This window comes from Nilaparvata lugens, chromosome 7 (genome assembly GCF_014356525.2).
Source record: "Nilaparvata lugens isolate BPH chromosome 7, ASM1435652v1, whole genome shotgun sequence".
NCBI classification, from domain to species: Eukaryota; Metazoa; Arthropoda; class Insecta; order Hemiptera; family Delphacidae; genus Nilaparvata; species Nilaparvata lugens.
In genome coordinates, this window is record NC_052510.1 from 29,052,105 (window position 1) to 29,070,510 (window position 18,406).

General features: G+C 33.3%; 1 protein-coding gene across 6 annotated transcripts in view; it reads left to right on the top strand.

Moving 5' to 3' along the window:
* LOC111050942 (neurobeachin-like protein 2) overlaps nucleotides 1-18,406 on the top strand; it is a 347,898-nt gene that overhangs the window by 158,134 nt on the left and 171,358 nt on the right. For 4 of the 6 annotated variants that reach the window (XM_039432468.1, XM_039432467.1, XM_039432463.1 and 1 more), the window contains exon 37: nucleotides 2,107-2,264. In XM_039432468.1, coding sequence (XP_039288402.1) covers nucleotides 2,107-2,264 — 158 coding nt within the window. Of the gene's footprint in view, nucleotides 1-2,106; nucleotides 2,265-6,801; nucleotides 6,983-8,452; nucleotides 9,416-18,406 lie in introns of those variants that run through there. The other 2 variants (XM_039432464.1, XM_039432465.1) reach the window with 2 other exon arrangements.

The following is an 18,406-nucleotide window of genomic DNA, read 5'->3' on the forward strand; positions in this document are numbered from 1 at the left end:
ATTTCATCGTACTACACTTCATTCTTCTCGGCTCGTCAAGGCAGTTCAAAATCATGCATCTAAATGGTAACAATCGGAAGATATTGTTGATCAAAAACTAAATTCATCAAAATTGATTTTTCATTCAAATTTCACTCATTTTTGAAATATCATAACTCAGTACTCATTGGAATTAGAGAGTTCCGAATGATCGCATTTTATTCAAAATTTTATTAAAAGCGAGAGCAAATTTTTCTGTCCGATAACGAGATTTGGCAGAAATAGCTGAAAAGTGGAAAATGAGCGGAAAATACGTTTTTTGGGCCACCCTGTATCTAGCACAAGGAAATTGTTCATCAATAAATTGGTTCTGGACTTCTCTTATGTACCCAAATAATATATTAAAAATCAGAACTACAATATAAATTGCAAGCACACCCCCTTTTTTATGTCTATATTGACTGGACTAGTACTGGAATTTTAGTTGATGAATCTTGTTGCTCGATATATTCTTATTACGGCTGTTCGGGACACTTTTTCCATGAAAATCTTTTTGAATATAAATGTTAAGATCATTATAAGAGTGAGAAAAAGTGGCAACTAAATTTTTAAGTGGTCTAATAAGCGAGTTATTGGTTGTTGAAGTGCTGATTTTCCAGATTCCGTTTTCTTTCCAGATCATAAACGGTATCGACTATATTAACATAACTTCTCTTAAAAATTCAAAAAAATGTATCTTTCCAAACTAAAACATTTTATTCCCCATATCGTTCATAAATAAAAAAGTAACATTTTTGTAAATTCGATAACTTCTTTATTTTGGCATAAATCGCGAAAAAACTCATATTAGAACAAAGCCAATGATATTCTGAATATATTAAAAAAAAACTCCAATGGAAAATTGGAAACTGTTTATTATGATCAAGAAAACGGAGTTTAGCACTTCAACAACCCATAACTCGCTTATTAGACCACAAAAATTTCAGTTGTCACTTGTTCTCACTCTTATAATTGATAACAATATTGTATTGTAAAAGATTATAAAATTTGAATAATGAAGAAAGTGTACTTAACTCCTCTTGATGTCAAGCTCTCTGCTACATTACTTTTTTCAACTACCAATAATTTTATTTCTTACTAGCAGGTAACCCGTGCTCCGCGAGGGTCTCATTAAAAACTTTTACTGAAATCATGAAGAACTTAAAATAGGCTTATAACCATCCTCGTAGATTAAGAATCTATATGAAAAATTTCAAGTTAATGAGTCCAGTAGTTCAGACGTGATGATGCGTCTTACCTCAATTCCCTATCCAGTACGTGTATAAGCAAATCGCTTCCTTTATTATATTATAGATTACCTATATCATTTTAGTCTCACATTGGTTCTATTCTACATTTTTCCGAGTACCTAACAATAATTATTTCTTGTCCGATTACTGTCGAATACCGACTATTATTACTGTTTTGGCCTGGTGAGAGTGTAAGAACGGCACAGTATGAGAGACTAGATCAGCGTCACATAGCTTCACCAAATAGTACAACTACTAGGACTATCGGCTTTGAGTTAACAGTAAAATTCGGAACATAAACATCCTATATCATGGATCATCTCATTATGCTATATTTTCTCTATGGTATTATTCACCAACTATCAGGTAACCCGTGCTTTGCAAGGGTCCAATTAAAAACTTGACAAACTGAAAAATTGACCTACTGAAATCTTGAAGAATTTAAATATGCCTATAAACATCCTCGATGAATTAATAATATACATGCAAAATTTCAAGTTGATCAGTTTTGTAGTTGAGACGTGATGATGTTCTTCACGTATTTCCTGTATAAGCCAATTCTTCCCTTATTATATTAATTATAGGTTATTGATAGATTACTCATGTCATTTTAGACTCACATCGGTAATATTCTACATTTTTTTTGAATACCTACAAATTATTATTCTATAATGTATTATTCACCATTTTTTTTCTTTATTGTATCATCTATGCCATTCCATTTTTACATTCTACTGTTTAACATTTTCCGAAGTACCCATGTTTTTCCTGTATGATATCAGTTGAGTTGTTTCTCGATACATTATATTGTTTTGATGAGATGAATTTGTTGTTGCAGTCGCAGATAATGTCGGGCTACAGATCGCGGCAGACGGAGGAGACAGTGCGCTACAACAACGTGGCGAGTCAGGTGCGCAACCGACAGCTCATCGTCAGGCGCTGCTGGCTGCAGATGCGACACTTCTTCGTCGGGGAGAGAGGATCCTGGCGACAAAGGTAGGCTACCACAACTCAATAGTCCTCATAGCGTTGGCACTTGTTAAACCTCGATTACAACCAAAAGCATATATTTCTATTTTTCAAATAGCAAGTATTTCGATACATTATGCACAACTCAATAGCCCTCATGACGTTAGGATTTCAGTTGTGAGTTAAACCTCAATTAGAACGCAAATCATAGTTCTCTTCTTCAATTCACAAGTATTTTGATATACAGAAATCATCTCATCTGCCCATGATTTACACATACTCACCTGTCTATAAAATCAAATCAGATTATAAGTATGATTTACCATACTTGTAAATTCTTTGCTCGCTGGTAAGGATAGAATAAAGCAGTTCGAAATGACGGAATTAATGAAGATATCATCTCTCATTGAAGAAGAGCATATCTCATTGTTCAATGACATTCAATTATGTCTACTTTCTTCTTTGCGAATCTAAAAACTGAATCAAAGCAGAATTATTTATCAAATTTCCATGTAGGGTACCTACACCTACTTAATATATTGAACATCGGTTTCGGATAACAGAGATATATAACTAAAGATAAAGATGTATTTTTGTATATGAATAAATAAATAAACGGATTCGAATATTTTTCTGCGATGAAAAATATAGGGTACCCACAAATAAACCTCCATTCATACGTTTTATTAATGCACTTTGTTTCTATTTATTTTTCGTTCGGTTATGAAGAGCGAATATGTCTGCTCGAGATTTCTTTCCTCAATGAGCCGACAAAAAATAATATAAGAGTTGCCCGTCCCAACTAGACAATTGTCCAACTCTATGATTGACAGGTCGCTTTCTCCACACTCCAAGTTAATTCGATTACTCTGAGTAAATATTGTGTTTCGCCTCAAGACTTCCTGACAAGTCTACAGTTTTCTGGCCTGCAAGGAAAGATAAAGCAAATGCATTTGAATAGAATATTCATCTATGAATAGACCTCGATAGATTCATACGTACAGATTCGTTTTTTAATGGTCTTTCATTGTTCAATCAATGACTTCCAATTTTGTCTACCTCTTCCTGTACAACTTTTAAAACTGAATCAAAGCAGAATCATCACATTTTCATGTACCTACATAATGCCTATCTTTAGGTAATTTCAGACTCTTATGACATTATATTTGTATAACAGGCTGGGACACCAAGTGTCCAAGTGAGTCAGTTCGTAGTGCGCTTATTATACTAGGGACACCAGATCTGGCACTAGTGGTGTCCGCAGCCATTGAAGCGAACTCGGACACAACAGGTGTCCCATTTGTGTCCCAGACTTGTGTCCTAGTGTGACACGAGTCATATGGTTTCCAAATTTCCAAAAGCCATGTCTTCAAATAATCTTTAAATAGAGCTAACCAGAGTAGATCATTGGTGAAATAAGTAGAAAAGTAAGACCTAAATGTTTTTTTAATTATACAGATTTCTAGTTCATAATTAAACGATGAAGTTGTTCAAATTCCTCTTATACAGGGTGTCCCACCTAGGTTGTAGGTTGTAACAGCCGTTGACCATAGATTCTACTCGACATTTCTGACAAAAAAAGATCAGTAAACTTTTTTCCTATTGACCTTAGTTTTCGAGATATATCGATTTTTCGATATTTTCAGAATATGCCTACTTCCGGTCATTAAATACTCGAAAACTACTGGTCGAATTTCAATTTCAAGGGTATTGTTGGATAGAGAAAAACATTTCAATCAAGATTAATGTAATTTTATTTGTTTTAAGATATTTTGTAGTTTTTTATTAGGGCTTAAACTTGAAAAAATTCTTCAAATTCAAAGTGAAATTTCAAACCGTCTCGAAAACTAAGGTCAATAGGAAAAAAGTTAACTGAACTTTTTTTGTCAGAAATGTCGAGTAGAATCTATGGTCAACGGCTGTTACAACCTTGGTGGGACACTATGTATAATATATGCGCTATATGAAAAATGCATTTTCCCTATAAATTAATCAAATAATTTATCTTCTTCGAACGTTTTAGATTGATCCTAATATCAGTAGGTAATATCGTTGAACTGAAATATACAATCATTCTGTTTAGTATACACAATTAATATTTGAATAGATACTTCTCTCAGAAGTGGTCAACTTATTTTCAAATTACTTCATTTCAAGAGAATGAAAACTATTGTTTACTATCGTTTTACTATCTATTTTCCCCCTGATACCTATTGTATTGAGATGTTTTTAATTTCCAAGCCCCTTCAAACTCTGCTGTATACAGTAGGATAGAAATAGCTGTTGAGCTGGTTGCATATCGTTCAGGCGTCTAGAAAGTACAAGAATGAGCAAGGTGTCTAGTCAGTGCTGATCTCTACTGGCTCTTTCATGTACTATTAGAACAAATCCGTCAAAGCCAGGCTTGAATCTTTGATGGATTGAGAATCAGCCAATTTCTTTTCTGAACACTAGTAATATTATATTTGTATTAATTTGGTTATGCTGCGGATTTGATACAAATATCTGCTATTTCTTAACAGCTAATTGAATTTTTGAATGAGACACTGAATTGTGAATTTGATATAAATTCATTTTATATCATCTAATATAATATAGAGAGTAAAATCGAGATATCAATCTTGGAAAATTGTGACATCATGATAAAATATTTCATAGATGTCTTGAATGACCATTCCAGGCTTATTCATTCAGCCACATTCAGTTGCTTTAGTATATCAACTGAACATTAGCATTACTGATGTACGATGGACATCATGATTTGAAAACGTAAGATTATGAAAAAGAATAAAAACAAATCAGAACTCCTATCCAATCTGTTTCAGACACTTAATAATAGTGTTACTACAATTAATTCCCAGTAACATATTCCATTAGAACATTGCTGTTAAAATAGGATATCCACTTTTATTGTTTTCTCGATTTTGGTTTATCGATTATTATGTCTTTTTATTAGTTTCATATGTTTGATTTTTCAATTATTATTATAAAATTTTGTAATTTTGCAATTTTGACTGTTTGATCAATTAATGAGAGTTATTTTTTATCAGTAAGGTAATTCTTGGAGAAGCGATTTTTTATTTCTTCAGTTAACTTTGGAGTTTTGGACATTGCCTTCTGCACTGAAGTTTCATGGTAGCTGTGCGCGTGATGACTGTGACTGTGAGGTGGTTGGTCAAACTGACTCATTGAAATATTTTGGTGTGATTGTTGACGAAAAGCTCACTTGGTCCCATCATATTACTCATATAAAAAGCCATCTGCTGTTAATACTGAGGAAGTTTTACTCTTTGAATAAATTTCTCCCTACGAGTGTCCTGAGTCAGCTATATTTTGCACTTGTGGATTCAAAAATCAGCAACGGTATAAATTGTTGGGGGTCTACGTACATGAGTCACTTGAAGCCCTTGATAACTATACAAAAATCCATAGTTCGTGCCATCAAGAAGGAGGGTGGATATGAACAATCTTCTCCTATCTTTCAGAGTCTCAGATGCTTTCCGATACTGTGGTCATGCATTGTTCAGGGATGTTCCTAGTTATCAAACTAGGAGAGTGACATCTGATTTACTAAGACTTCCTAAATCGTATACCACTTGTTTCCAGAAATCGTTTGTATTTCTCGGTTCTAAGTTTTTCAACAATATTCCTCTTGAAATTAAGAGAACACAAAATCGACTTGTTTTTAAAACAAAAGTTCTTGGATGGCTTAGAGGTCTTATGACGGACTATCTAGAGACCTTATTCAATGTGGTTTCATAGTTAAAATACTCTGATAATGGTGGTTATGCATTGGAAAAATGAGCCGGATTTGGAAAGTGAGCATGGTTAGTGTGAATGTGTGATTGATTGGTTGCTAATTTTTCTTTCTTTCTTCTTTTTCTATTTTTCTACTTCTCTATGAATTCATAAATTATCAGATATTCATTCCTGCTCGCAGACGTAGAGTTTTGTACTCTCAGCAAGCAGTATTTTTCTATCCAAATTCACAAATTAGTCCTGATTTAGCATGTTCGAATTCTTGTCTGAAGTTATCGTTTAATAAATTAGACTTTTATGTACTTTATAATATAACTTATTACTCTAATATTGTTAAGCTGTATGATTTTTTCTCATAATTTGTAAATATTGTGAATTGGATTGAATAGAATTTGAATTTGAGTTTTAATTGTTGAGCATACATAATGTCTGAAATGTTGAATTCAACATAATTTTGACATTTTGTTCATGAATATTAAATATTCATGAAATTTTCTTCCTTCAAAGATGTATTAAATACTCTAGAACTTATCTCTATATTACCTAAATCTTTCACAACTATAATTTTAAAGCTAGTGTGATTCCTTCTGTATACTATTTTTATAAATTTATTCTCTGTATTCATTCTATTTTCCAATAATAATAAGGACGCAATAATAAACATAATTCCGTTTTGTAATGATAATAATCAACATTTGTTGACTTAAAAAAATATTTGACTATGGCTATGGAGATTTTTTTATTTGTATTGTATGTTGCATCTTTGAATAATATTCATGAATCATTGTTTTTCTGTTTGTTTCAGGTAAGTTGTTGAAACGAATGCTTTTTTCGTCAGTATAGTGAGTTGAAATTCAATTCATTTTTACCATTTTCGTACATATCTAGTTTTATTATTGTCGGCATCACAATCAATTTCCATCACGTAAAGCAATAATTAATTTCAATCTTAATCTTCAAGAACTATCACGAAATGTCAATAGACTGGCAATTTGGCAATTTCCGAGTAAATTGATGATTGTATTCACTTGAATTTTTAAACAAGTTCGAACTGAATCAAGTCTGAAAATTAAGATATTTGATCGGTTGGGAAGTTTCATTTTGTGAAATAGGTTTCTGCTGAGTTTATTTGTCAAATGTTGAAGCTGTTAATAGCCAAAGTTGAGACATGATTCTGGCAATTAATACGGCTTCAAATAATTTTTTCAGAAACGTACCGTATTTTACATTGAGCAACAGTTTTATTAAGTGAATACAACCTCTTCATTAGTCTGAATTGGTGTTTGGACTATGCCCTCAATTACCTCACTTGTAAAGAGTTGGTTGGATTAAGCTTATTTGTTTCAGCTTTGTTGCTTTGAGTTTCATGAATTTCAAGGGATGATCAATTTACTCAACCTATTAATCAACCTAACCTACACTAAAACTCTAGCTAAACCAAAGCTCATGTTATTAAAGCTATATTAATTCTTCCAATCTATCTAAAATCACCCTTAATATTAGTGATGCTTATTTCTTAATTCGCGAAAATATCTTCTAATTATTGATTCATAATTTAAATCTTTAATCCTAGTATCCCTTTCCACCTTACTTCAACTTGTATTTATGCCATTATTCATTATCTGCTATGGTTCTATCTACCTTGAATCACCCGTTATCAGTAGGATGATTTAGTAATATGAATATTACGAAAGCGCACCGGTTTCCTCACCACGAAACCAGCTCGGCCGCCTGCGTCTGTACTGTAATGCAGAGCAGAGCTGAACAGACAGGCGGGAGGCGGGAGGCGGGAGGCGGCCACTCTGCAAGCTAGCCGAGTAGCAATGAAAATCTTTTATAGCAGACTCGATATTATGAACACAGTCTGTGTAGTCTATCCCCGCCACCATACAACTATACTATACATGTAATTGTGTTTAGTTATAGTGTTATTATATACACGACTACATAGAAGTGTATGTTCAGTTAGCCTACACCTGTAGAAGGCATAACGTAGCTTTGGGCTTTGTGTTGGAATGAGGTCAAACTGCTGAGGTCCTTGAATGGCTGGGCTGTTGGCTGTTGGCTGGGTGGGGCTGAACGCTCAACTCAATGAAAGCTCGCCCGCCCGCCCGGTTAATCAACTTCTTATATCAAACTTTACACTCAATTCATACGGATTTTTTTTTTGTTTCTGTAGTGAGATTCATTGTAAACTGTCAGCAGTTATTGAATGGCAAACATTGATGATATTCATAATGAATGCTGTCGGTTTAAAGTGAATGTCAGCATAGTAATGGACGTTTGTTTGCTCTTAAATTCTTTTTGTTCTTTTAGGGTAGATGAATTGAATTTGATGTATATTTTGGATTTGAGTTGAAAACATAAGGAACAGTTTCTGACTTTTGAAGATAATAAAAAATTGAGACATGTAAATTACAATTTCATATTAATTGAAATTTAATTTTTATGCTTAGGATGATGCCTTCATGAGCTCTAGGCTTGTGCGTGGGTAATGAGGCGGATAATGATGAGAGATGAATGGACCCACAGTTTTTGGTGGGTTCCGAACCATCGGGAAGCGATTTTACAACTCATGAATCATATTCAGAGGAGTTGAGTCAAGCGGTCACCCTTCTAAAGGGAGTACCTGGCGTATTCATGTTGTTCACTGTGTAAATACAGTATTTCTTATTTGGCAGTACAAAGTGGAATCCATTCCACTCCTGATGATGAGATTTGTAAGAGTCTCATTAAGAATCAAACAGATGATTCAATTGTGCAATTCGAAACGAGTAATATTTCAATATTTACTGTGATACACACGTTATCTGCAATACTATTACAATGAGTATTTTAATGATAGAGATTCGAATCGCAAATATTGTAGTATTATTGGAGTGGAATCAAATATCTTTCACAAATCATTAAACAAGAAATAATAGAAAATACAATTATACTGAGTGATTTTTAGTCTTGCTACCCTATTGTAAGTGTGATGTAATATATTTCCATGAAAGAATTTTTTTTTGTTGTAGTCCTATTAAGTTTGTAGCCCTACTCAATCGGTAGCCTATACACACAGCAGTTCGAGTTGATTATTCTTGAGCTTTGTAACATTCTGTGTGGATTCCAGTCGTCTTATGTACAGAATGTCTCATATCAAAGCGTGTATACCTTCAATGGGTGGACATTTTGAGCATATTCTTCAAAAGCCCAAGTAACTAAATTATGAGTAAAACTAAAAAAGGTAGAACAGGACTAAAATATCACCCTGTTTACAACACAAATCAATGTAATTTTCAAAACATGAAAAATTCTGTAATTTCCCAATTCTTAATAATACATTCAAGCATTTCAATATTCTGTAGCTATCACTTTACAATTTTAAAAGTTTCCCAATATGTCTTGAATGACTATAATTTCAAAATACTAGGCAAGGCTTCCCACATTGGAAAAATATTTGATAACTATACAATTTTCTCTCGTTGAGGTCTCTCTGTATGAAACCATAGAGAAAAGATAGCATAAGTAGATATCCCATGGTAGAAGTCGTTTATGTTCCAAAATTAAAATTTCTTGGTAACTCAAGCCGATTTAAATCGATTACTGTCAATTATCACTGTTTCGACCGAGCTAGAGTGTAAGAACGGCATAGTATGAGAGATTATCAGCGTCACATATCTTTACGAAAAAGAACTACGTGGACTATCGGTACGAGTTAAGAGTGAATTTTGGAACAACCTATGCCATGGGATATTTTCTATTGCTCATATTCAAATTCATTTTATTGAGCCAATACACATACAGCGCGAGTCAAATCATCAAATTGAATGACAAAAGTTGAGCAAATAACGATGGTGAAGAAAAAATATTTCAGTCATCAGCAACACAGAATTCAAGTACTATTATTTAAAAATTCGTTCACACTATAATATACCTTATTCACTAGAAACGCATAAAAGTTCTCTCTTGAAATTAATTGATGATTTATATAAACATTTTGGCAACTTTGCTATCTTTTCTCTATGCTGGAAACCTTCCAATAGTTATTTACATATCTCATCAATCAATTCCCTTCGAGTTGCACAATTAAAAGTTGTGGTTATTGATAATGCACATGCGCTGCGCTGTGCTGTGAGTGAGTGTGTATTGAGTAAGAAACCAGGCCAACCAGTGTTGAGCGCGAACGCATTTTTTGTTGCCGAAGTTTGAGCTTGTTATTCTAGTTGGTATGATTAGGCAAGGCCGCCTACCCAATGCAGCTGGACCTGGAATCGGGCGTGGTCCGATCTATAATAATAGGGCCTAGTATCCCACTGACAGCCAGTCAATGCCCTTGTACTGTATGCAAATTACTATCGGACGGAATTGGGATGTATTGAGATTTGATGCATACTTTTATAGAATATTTCTGAATATAAAGAAATTGGATGTTGTACTTGGGAAAGACAGAGAGACCGATTTTAGGCATTTTCTATGCAGCTGGATATAGAAACTTTTCTAGATTGTAATATTATAGAGAAAAGATATGTTCCAATTTTTACTCCCAACCAAAAACAGTAATAATAGACTGTAGTCGACATCAATCGACTTGAGTTGATAAAAAATCGGCTTGAAATTTGATATGGAATATCATCTTAAATATGCTATATATTTTCTCTATGGTAATATTGAATAAATTTGTTTACTTGAGACAGAGTATAAAAAATATTAGAGAACTAAAATGATATTCAAAGTTGATGGTTTGAATAACTCTCTAAAACAAATTGAAGATCTTGTCTGAATGTTTGAAAGAATTGAAGATGTAGTGTATAGTCAGGGGCGGCACGAAGTTGATTTATCTGATTTGTCGCTAATTGAATAGAAACAATTTACAAATAACTAGAATTTGGTTCAGGAATCTCGTTTTGAAGTCAAGTAAATATTATTGACATATACTGTACTATAGTAAGAAGATTGAGCAGTGTCTATTCAGTGATATATGTTTGTTCTATGAGGTATTCTATACAATTATTGAATATTTCCTGAAATCAATAACCAACGGCTTACTCATAAGATTTAATTTCAGTGAAACGTAATATGTTACTGTTAAACAAAATCAGAATCTTACAATATTTTGAATACTATTATTTGTATTGAGGGATGTGAAATATCAATGATAATATTAATTTCTTTGAAAAATACACATTGACATTTCAAGAGGATTTAAAATTTATTACAAGAGGATATTGACCATTCTATCGAACATCAGAAGGACAACAACTACTCTTACTGTAATTGCCATACTATCTGATTTTCTATATTATTTCTTCCGACGTAATAAACTCTTCTATGGGTTCCATTGATTGTTCTATGATGATGGAACGTACCAATATATTAGTTTGTGGAAAGTCAATTAAATTGAGGTAATTAACTCAAGTTCGGGAAAATATTGTGGTACAATTGATAGAATAAACTGAGGGTACTTCGTTTGCTCTCTGATTTCAATTCTAAAGTATAATTCCTTGGGAAAATCTGTGATAAGAAAATACAGATCTATATAGGATTCCTTTACCATGTCTGCCTAATGCCTTACTACCATATCTATGCTCTCTTTTTTATAATTTTTTTATCGAGGATAATCTCCAAAATTCGGTTATCCAAACACGGTTATTGTGTTTTAAGTTTTATGAAATTCATAAAATGATTACCAAAGAATTAATCATTCTCAAAAATGGAAGTGGATTATAAATTTTTCATTGGGAAAGGTTTATAGGAAAGCTGACACAACATAAAAAATTGAACTTTTATTAATTAATTATTGTTAAATATTCAAAATAACTTCAATTCCAACGTGAATCCAAAATTTTAAGTTATTTCCACCAATATGTGTGTGTGTGTATGTGTGTGTGCTTGAGTATTGTGTGTGTGTGTGTATATTTGAGGAAAAGCGACCACAAAGGCGTAACTGCAGTATTTGAGCGTAGCAGCAGAGAGCAGTGAGCGGTGAGCTGTGAGCAGTGAGCAGTGAGCAGTGAGCAGTGAGCAGTGAGCAGTTGCCGCTCAAAGCAGATGTGGGCATTGCGCAATGGGGTGTGTTGGTGGATTCACTTGCAACTGTCACATTTCCAAACTAATCATATGAACACTTCCCATTCAACCAATGCTGCCTCTCCTCTCTAGAAGCCGGTGAAAGTGAGTCCTGGTGTTCGGTGGGATGGGGGGGAGGGGGTTGTTTTGATGGTGCAGAATTGAGGCCCACCATGGAGAACTCACTTCAAACAACTGTTCCTTGATAAGTCTGTAATAAGTTTAATTTTTAACTGTCAACATTTGATAAATGGGAAGCATATATGTTATTTATAAGGACTGCTGTCACTTGTAGGTGAATCTCACTGTTGATGTAATGTGGTTAGTCTTGTCAGAAGCAGAGCAAACATTGTTTTATTCTATGGCAGAATATTTGACGTTTTATATTAAATTCAAACAATAGAAGAACGGTGCAGATTTGATACAGTAGAATTTGAACTTGATTTTTCCATGACGAAACACTTTTTAATAAAATCGCAGTAGTCTAGACATTGTATTCACGTGAATATTTTTAAAATACTCATTTATTAGCTTATTGAACAGAGACAAAAACACATAATCATGAAATGATTGGAAATGAGGAATGCTTCAAGCCTTCAACTGCCCTTAAGGAGGGAAATTCATTCCTCATTTCACATTAAAAATTGAGAGTCAGAGTAGCGTTGAAGGCGAGGTTTCGTTTGTTCACCTCAACTTTATTCACCTCTAACTATAAATCCTGTATAAAACTTTTTGAAAATTATTCAGTGGCTGAACTAGTCACTACTTCTCTTTTATTTTCTCCATTCCGATTTGTTTGACTGTTTAGAATTGTTTTTAGTCACTTCTTTGTTAATGTTAATATTTTATACTAATGTATAAATGCATGTGATAGTACTAATGTTTCAAATGTATGTATTTTATACTGATTAGTTGAAGCTAACATTAATGTTACTTTTGCTGTTTTGTCCATAAATAGCTATTTCAAGTACGGTATCTACCTCAATAATTTCAATCTATCCAAAATAAGAGAGAGTAAGATTGAAGTGGAGAGTGTGTTTGAATCGAAGAGAGAGAGAGAGAGAGGGAGAAGAGTATGATAAGAAGTATGAAGAGAACAACATAAACCTCCATCTGAGTTGAGAGAATAATAAGGAAATGTTGAAAAGAATACAGTAGGGTATTGAACAATTTAAAAGTTCTAGAAGGAAGATATAGGCCACAACTTTTATGTATATTCTTTGAAAGAACTTCTTCGGAAGAATCTAAATGGCAGATTTGTATAAGGGCCAAGTCACACGGAGCGTTTTTTTAGCCGTTTTCAGACGAGTCGGCAGGGCAAAAAGCTCTCCAATTGTCTAATTTTGGGTTGGCGTTCGGGAATCAGCTGTTAATCAGCCAACCGGAGAGCTTCCTGCCCTTCCGACCCATCTGAAAACGCCTGAAAAACGTTTCTTGTAGCTTGGCCCACGAATGTACAGTAATGTAACTTGCTCAGTCAATGAATAACATTGCTGATTTCATTAATATAAATAACGTAAATACTGTGATGTAATGTAGAATATTTGAAATAACAATGAAATATAATTATTTTGAGTAGGCTATGCCCTTTATTAGTTCCATCGTAATTTTTCTTTATCCAGCAGTTCAAAATCTAACATTTGGTCCTGTATTTTATAATATTTCTTTCTATGTAGGTTAGCCTACATTATGAGTTGTAATACAATATAACCGTGTACTGCGCTTAGAAAGTGCACGTGAGAGTTACTTGTGGCTTTCCACAGATGGCGCTGCAATGTCACCTTCGATTCCAGTCGAGTCTGGTGTATTCAGGCTTCAATCTTTCAGATTTCTTGCCCAGTATCCCTTTAATATTATATTCTATTCATCAGCATGTCAACTTTATTCATATTGTAAAGTTATTTTGCATAGAATTAAAAAATAGTGTAGCTAGAATTGAGAGTGGAAAATGTCGAGGGAGGTGTCACTCTTGGAGGAAGATTTTTTAAGCCGCTCTCAATGTCTACTCAATATAATAGTCATTCAACATTTCCTCATTTGCCGTATTATGTCAGTTGAGTAGGAATTTATTGAATTTTTTTCATCAGTTGACTTTATTGAGCATGAAAACCTGAGAATGTGTTTACAGAAATAACTATACTTTGTACAGTTTATCGACTGAATTGCTAATCAGTACGGTAGACATTTTGGGCTTACTTTTCTTTTGCTGCTCTACCTTGTAGTCTATTTGTAGAGCTTGATATCCTAAATGAGTGAATAACTAAGATATATATAATATCTTAAATACTATATTCCTATAGCAGTACCAATACACTATGAGGTATAACTGACATTCCAGCTCAATATAGTGAGAAATCGACGTTGGTAATTTATATTCTAAAATACATCAAGAGATGACTCTTTTGGCTGGATTCAGTATCTCAGTTGACATAGCATTAATACCTGCATGTATCTGCTATTGGAAGTCCCAAATCTTATATCTGTATCATCAGCATCGCCATTATCCTCTTCATTTAGTTATGAAAGAATAGAATATTCTGATTAACAGTAAAAAGCTCACCTGAAACACTATCGCAGTTGTTGAGATGTGCATTGAGCGACCGGCTATGTGGCACTTCCTACGGTGGCGTTTCTCACGAACCAATTGAGCGTGGCGTTTTGCTACGAACCAAAATTCAATAATTGTGGACTCTCATACAAAGAACTGCTACCGTGCAACCAATGTCAATCTTAATAGAACTAATATCTTCTTAATCCGAAAACGTCTATTATAATGTCTAAATGAATAAAGTCTGCTATCAGTTTGATGTAGAATGTATACTACTGATTAGCCCTCATATTTTTTTATTGATTTCTCAAGTTCATAGTGATTAAGAACTTGACTATTTACTATTACTCAACTTTAGTTTCTTCGTTGTGTTCATTCAAGCTATGAGACTGGAGATTCTGATCTTATCTTTGAAGAAGTCTTTCCAAAATAAAAGATATGGCCAGGCAAGCTTTACTATTTAATATACTACCTAATATGTTCAGATAACGATTGAGTCAGAAGTCTCCCACAAGTGCTTGTGATAGCAACATTCTTGCCCTACTTATCCAATCTTACAAAAATGTAGAAAAGTAGTTTTTTCAATGAAATGGGATCCTCAATGAAAGCTACTGTCAAATCCATCTTATAAAAGAAATATTAAGCTGTTTGCATAGTTTTCACCAATCCTCTATAAATGAATAATAATTATTATTAGGCCTATAAGAAGATATTATAAAATGTATGTTTCTTCTAGGACTATTGACTATGTTTTTCTATGAATTAATCTGTAACATTCAACTTATTTTTTAGTAGTCACCAGAAAAAATGACTCCGCAAGTAGAGAGTACAAGTTTAATTTATTAAAAACCTAGCTGGTAGCCCGTGTTCCGCAAGGCTCTAATTAAAAAACTTGGCAAGTTGATAACTTGTCCTACTGAAATCTTGAAGAATTTAAAATGGGCAAAATTTTGAATTAATTTTACATTTTCATATCCCGTTACATGTATAAGCCAATTCTTTCCTCTATTACATTATAGATAACTATATCATGACTCATTGAGTAATAATCAATGACTCATAGACGTTACTTCATTACATTACATACAACAGATAGTGTTACTAGTAACGCTATCACTTGGTTTATTTTATACGTTGAAAATGAATGTCTCTTACAAGATTTTCGACATTAAAATGTATTCAATGAGTTATAAAAAAATCTCAAAGTCTTCAAAATGAATGGCTAATGAAAGTTATTAGGGTATCATAAACTTCCCTCCAATCACAAATATTTGATCTCAATAATGTCGATATTCAGTTGATGTTTAGAGTATATTGAAAGCTAATCCATGGAAATTTAAGCTTCTCGTGTTTAGATTCTCACTTGTCTAGAAACCACTTTCCTTTGATTCTCTCGAATCAAGCATCCTTCTTGAGTCTTTACATCCCTTGGGCAATGTCTCCACTATTTTATGAGGTTTAATCATTTACTTGATTGATTATTCTATATGTATTGTATAGAATTGTATGGACGAGACTCCCAGGTCTCTCAGAACCTTTTTTAAACTACGGTGATATTCTCATCATCATCATCATCATAATCATAATCATTATCATCATCAACTCTCTCCATTAACCTTCGTATCATTCCCATATACGCACTAGAACTTAAGTCCGACATAAATCATCCATACAAAAAGAATGTATGTTGACCACTTTACTATTATAATCATCCCAATCATTTTATTGACTCGGTCCAGGACATGGAGTCCTTCCTTCCGATCATCAATACACAAAACTGCATCGATTAATGATGATGTATTATTTGTGGAAGGTTGAGCCGGCAATTAAATGTGGAATGAGGCGGAGGGAGCCCAAGGGTGGTATATAGCTATATACACTATTCTTGGAGGGAGCCGACTTGTGTCGAAACAGCGCTTCTGGCTTTTTTGTGTCAGTCGCCACCGCCTTCTTTATCTCTTTGTGACCCACCCGCCTTGCACCTTGACCCATTATTATAAGCATATACATATTTTATTGTATATAAATGTATTTACATGTAGCTCTCCATGGATATCTATTGTTTAAGACAGTGTATCTGCTCTTAAAACTCCTTAGAACTTATCCTTAAAACCAAAGAGTATAGAATATATATAATATGGACGTTACTTTTCTGATCATACTCTCTGCTTAAAACTTATAATTATACGTGTATGAGCTACATAATATTATCTATAATCTATTGTTTATAAATGCGTGTACTTTCAGTTGTATATGAATGTATACTTGATGAAAACATAAATAGAAAAACAAATCTCAGTACCCTTTTTTGAATTATTTTATCACAACATGTTTCAACATTCATGTCATTTTCAAGTGATAATATTTCATATCACTCGAAATTAGCATTTCATCAATGTTGAAACATGTGATAGAATAATTCAAAAAAGGGTACTGAGATTTGCTTTTCTATTTATATTACAAGCAGCCCCAAACAGAAAAGAGTTAATAAAACAATATAAAAACTTGAAGTACATTTTATTTAAAACTTTAAAACATTACAAATGGTACTTCATGTTTTTATTAATTTTAATAAAGTAGCCCAGTTATTTTATGAATGTATACGTTTGTAAATTATTCATGTAGCTGGCCAACGCCCCCTTCTGGGCTTATTGCGCTGCATATTCGTCTCACAACTTGTAAACAAAGGTTTATTGCCTCTTGGCCTTCGTCGCTCGTATATATAATTAAAATGTCTCTGCCATGAAAGCATATAATGGTGGGTTGTACATTCTATCACTATATCTATCTATATCACTATAATATATTGAAAAATATATGTTGTCTTTTCCAGTTATTTTTATTCACACACAACTTAGTTCTAATGCTGAAGGCATTTACATTCACATTTACCGATTTCCCAGTTTTAAATGTGAGACAGCTCTTCAATAAATTCCTGTTAATCTATGTAAGACGGAGCTCTTATATGGATAAGATAATCATATATATCCTACGCATCTTCTAAGGAATTACAATTTTAAAATCCCTCAGCTGACAAATTCTACTCACCTAATTTATATTCTGTATAGGAATGCTCCCGAGGAATAAGAGAGACCATGGCAGGATTGCCAGGTGGTACCATTTAGGCTGGGGAGCCGACTTGTAGGAGGTTTCCTTAGATATTTTATTGAAATTGCAACTCTTAATCTTTTATGTAACTTTCTGAGAAATAAATTTATTTGATTTGAACCATCATTCACTAAAAGCATTCTACAGAAGCAGCTATAATTTCTTGAACCTCTCAGGTCTGGGTACTTTTGTTTATTCGGTCCATAGCTTAGCAGCTTAATTCGGATTGATTTGTTATCATACATAAAAACCTCTCAATGATTGAAATATAATTAATTTTATCCCCTACCAACAATATAAAGTATCTCTTGGCTTTCAAATGTAACAATGTTGAAAGTGGGCTCTTCGGCTCCCTCAGCATATCCAATCGTTAGTTAGAACATAAAACTGTAGTCCTGTAACTGAATTTGACGGAGTTATGAAATTGTCAACAGATCGCACAATAATGATTTCAATTTTTTTTGTTATCAGTTTGGATTTAATATGGAATGTTCTAATGATTTCGGTGGAGGCAATGTTGGATTTAATGGAAAGCGTTGTTTCATTGGAAATAGTATACAGATTGATTGGTGGTCATGGAAGACCATGATATATTGTGTTAACATAAAAAATACACACTACCATAGAGAAAAGAGAGTATAATGGACATGTCAATGTACTGAGTTATTACCATGCAACTATAACTCAATTTGATTCGGTGAAG